Here is a 2,431-nt window from a genome sequence, read left to right as displayed (position 1 = left end):
TTCTGTTTTATACAGAACTTTTTTAATGAATGTTATAAAAAAAAATAAAAAAAACACTCATAAACGCATTTAACTTTCAGTATTGTCAAAATCAGTATTTTTTTTTTTAAATATCTAATACAATGAACTGATTAGTTACTAATCAGTTGCAGTATATTATAAATGTTGTTAATTACTTTGACCCACAATCAGAAAGTCCCATACAAAAGCATCATTGATGGTGGATTACGGTTTGGAAAAGTCATCATCATTGAAGGAGTCATCAATCCTAATGGGTTTGACAACAAAAATAACACCTTCTGTTTGAAATAATCTTTGAATCATGACAGCTTCCAGCTGATCAGAAAAACATTCCTCTTCTTTCCGCAGAATGGAGATTTTTCTACGGCACAAAAGCGGAATTGCGTTTTACTACAGTCCTCGTTTTGATGAGAATGTGGTTGTGTGCAACAGCTATGAGGATGGGACATGGGGCGATGAGGAAATTTATGAGCTCATGCCGATTCAAATAGGACAACCGCTGCAAGTAAGCAAACATTTGACTTTATGAAAGTACCATTGATATTCAAGTGGACAGTGTGGATATGACTGTAAATACACTGGGCAATGACTGTACAGTACAATTAGGGAAAAATCTGTAAAGTGTGCAGAATTGAATGATTTGAATGCGTTTCAGGTCACCATCTTCTGCAGTCATCAGGGTTACGAGGTGTTTGTCAATGGTGAACAAACTCACACTTACAGCCATCGCTACACTAATCTGGAGGAGATTGATGTTCTGGACATTCGTGGAGACGTGCAGCTGAGCTTTGTGCAGCCCTGACAAAGATTTCATCCAGATCTATGAGGAAACCATGTTCAAAACCAACAACAGCTACAGTGATGATAATAATAATACTTAAAAACTAATAAACACAGGCTGTTCTGCATTGATGTGTCCAACCTATCTGTGCTATCTGTGTTAACAGTTCTAGTAAAATATGCCTACAAACACAATTTCTTAGACTATAAGCAAAATAGCACTAGTGAGAAACAACAGAGATGTGACACGGTTTTTTTTTAATTTCCAGAAAAATTTGATCTGGATCTAATCATCAAATTTACAAGTAAAATGCTAAATAAAATAGTTGAAATCTAACAGAAATGCTCCTGACCACTAGAGGACAATGTAGACCTGGAAACTAACTAGTGGTATAGGATATTATCAAATTATTGACAGTATATTATGTTGTTGTTTCTTCTGGCGTGATATGCAAATGACGATTGTTTTCTGCCGCCACATTTATCAATGTGCTGACTTTTGTGAGATTGGCGGCATACGAATGTTTCATGAATCACACGTGAACTCTGTCATAAGTTGATTTGTGCACACGGATCTGAGCTCGTTTCTACATTAGATTGATAAATGAGGCCCAATGTGTGAAGGTCTTTAACTTGTGTTTCCTCAAAGTTTACCTAATTTGTTTGGATTTAGTTTCAGTTTGATTCTAGCTCCATGTTTAATCTGACAGCAATTTCAAGCGATCATTACATTTCGAGATAATTAAGAACTAATAGAAAACAAATCGAACATGAATTAATTGAGATATTTGATTATTTTGGACATCCCAGAGGTCATGGATCCTATGATCACAAATTCTCAGTCTAATCTTAATCAAAGTTCGCAAGGTTAATTTAAACCTTTCAGCTGGCCACCTTCTGCTTGCTTAGAACAAAAAGTGTAGTTTATGTCACTTCAATACAACTTGCCGGTGATAGACAGAAATCAAAAGATCTCTAATGAAGTCATGAGCCTTCAGTCTGCTCTATCCTGGAAACATCAGCCTCCACGTGATCTATAATGATTTCAGAGGAGATCAGAATAACTCAAATATAACATTTTATCTGGCAGGTAAGACTGTATCATGCCAATTACATAATTAAACAATTTATTTCAGATATGATAAATACTTGACATCAATTGCTCATACTAATATCTGAGGCCTGGTGTTGTATTTGAAGGTGTATTCCTGATTGGAATTGCAATGTACAGTGGACTTCGATGTATTTCCCTTTCTGTTTTTGTCTTTTTTTTAATTGAAAATTTCCCTAGACTATATTGAGCTGTTCCTCTCGGAGACGGCTATACAATCTACAGTATTTTAGAAAGGAACTGCATTTTTTATGTCTATTAAAATGGAAATACGTGCTCTCTGGCATGCTACGGGAATTAAATTGCATTTAAATGTCCATACAATTTAATCAAAATGTATTTATTAAATTTCATCTATTTCTTATATTTGTAATCAACAATAATAAAGTATTTATTCTCATTTACTTCAAAAATAACAATATGAAAATTAATAATAAAAATGAAACAATATAGCAACAACTTGCTAAACTGGTCTGAGACTAAAATAAGAGTTAAGAACAGCCTAGATTTACAAAGAAC

At 34.1% G+C, this 2,431-nt stretch overlaps 1 protein-coding gene across 1 annotated transcript in view; it reads left to right on the top strand.

Moving 5' to 3' along the window:
* The window catches only part of LOC107577042 (galectin-9C-like), a 3,222-nt gene extending 2,284 nt beyond the window's left edge, over positions 1 to 938 (top strand). The window contains exons 4-6 of the mRNA XM_016263161.1: positions 187 to 275; positions 370 to 526; positions 677 to 938. Coding sequence (XP_016118647.1) covers positions 187 to 275; positions 370 to 526; positions 677 to 823 — 393 coding nt within the window. The 3' untranslated portion in view covers positions 824 to 938. The remainder of the gene's footprint in view (positions 1 to 186; positions 276 to 369; positions 527 to 676) is intronic.
* The last annotated feature ends 1,493 nt before the right edge of the window (positions 939 to 2,431 follow it).

Source organism: Sinocyclocheilus grahami, unplaced genomic scaffold (assembly GCF_001515645.1).
Source record: "Sinocyclocheilus grahami isolate Dianchi unplaced genomic scaffold, SAMN03320097.WGS_v1.1 scaffold4944.1, whole genome shotgun sequence".
NCBI classification, from domain to species: Eukaryota; Metazoa; Chordata; class Actinopteri; order Cypriniformes; family Cyprinidae; genus Sinocyclocheilus; species Sinocyclocheilus grahami.
This window is presented reverse-complemented; position numbering and strand designations above follow the sequence as displayed.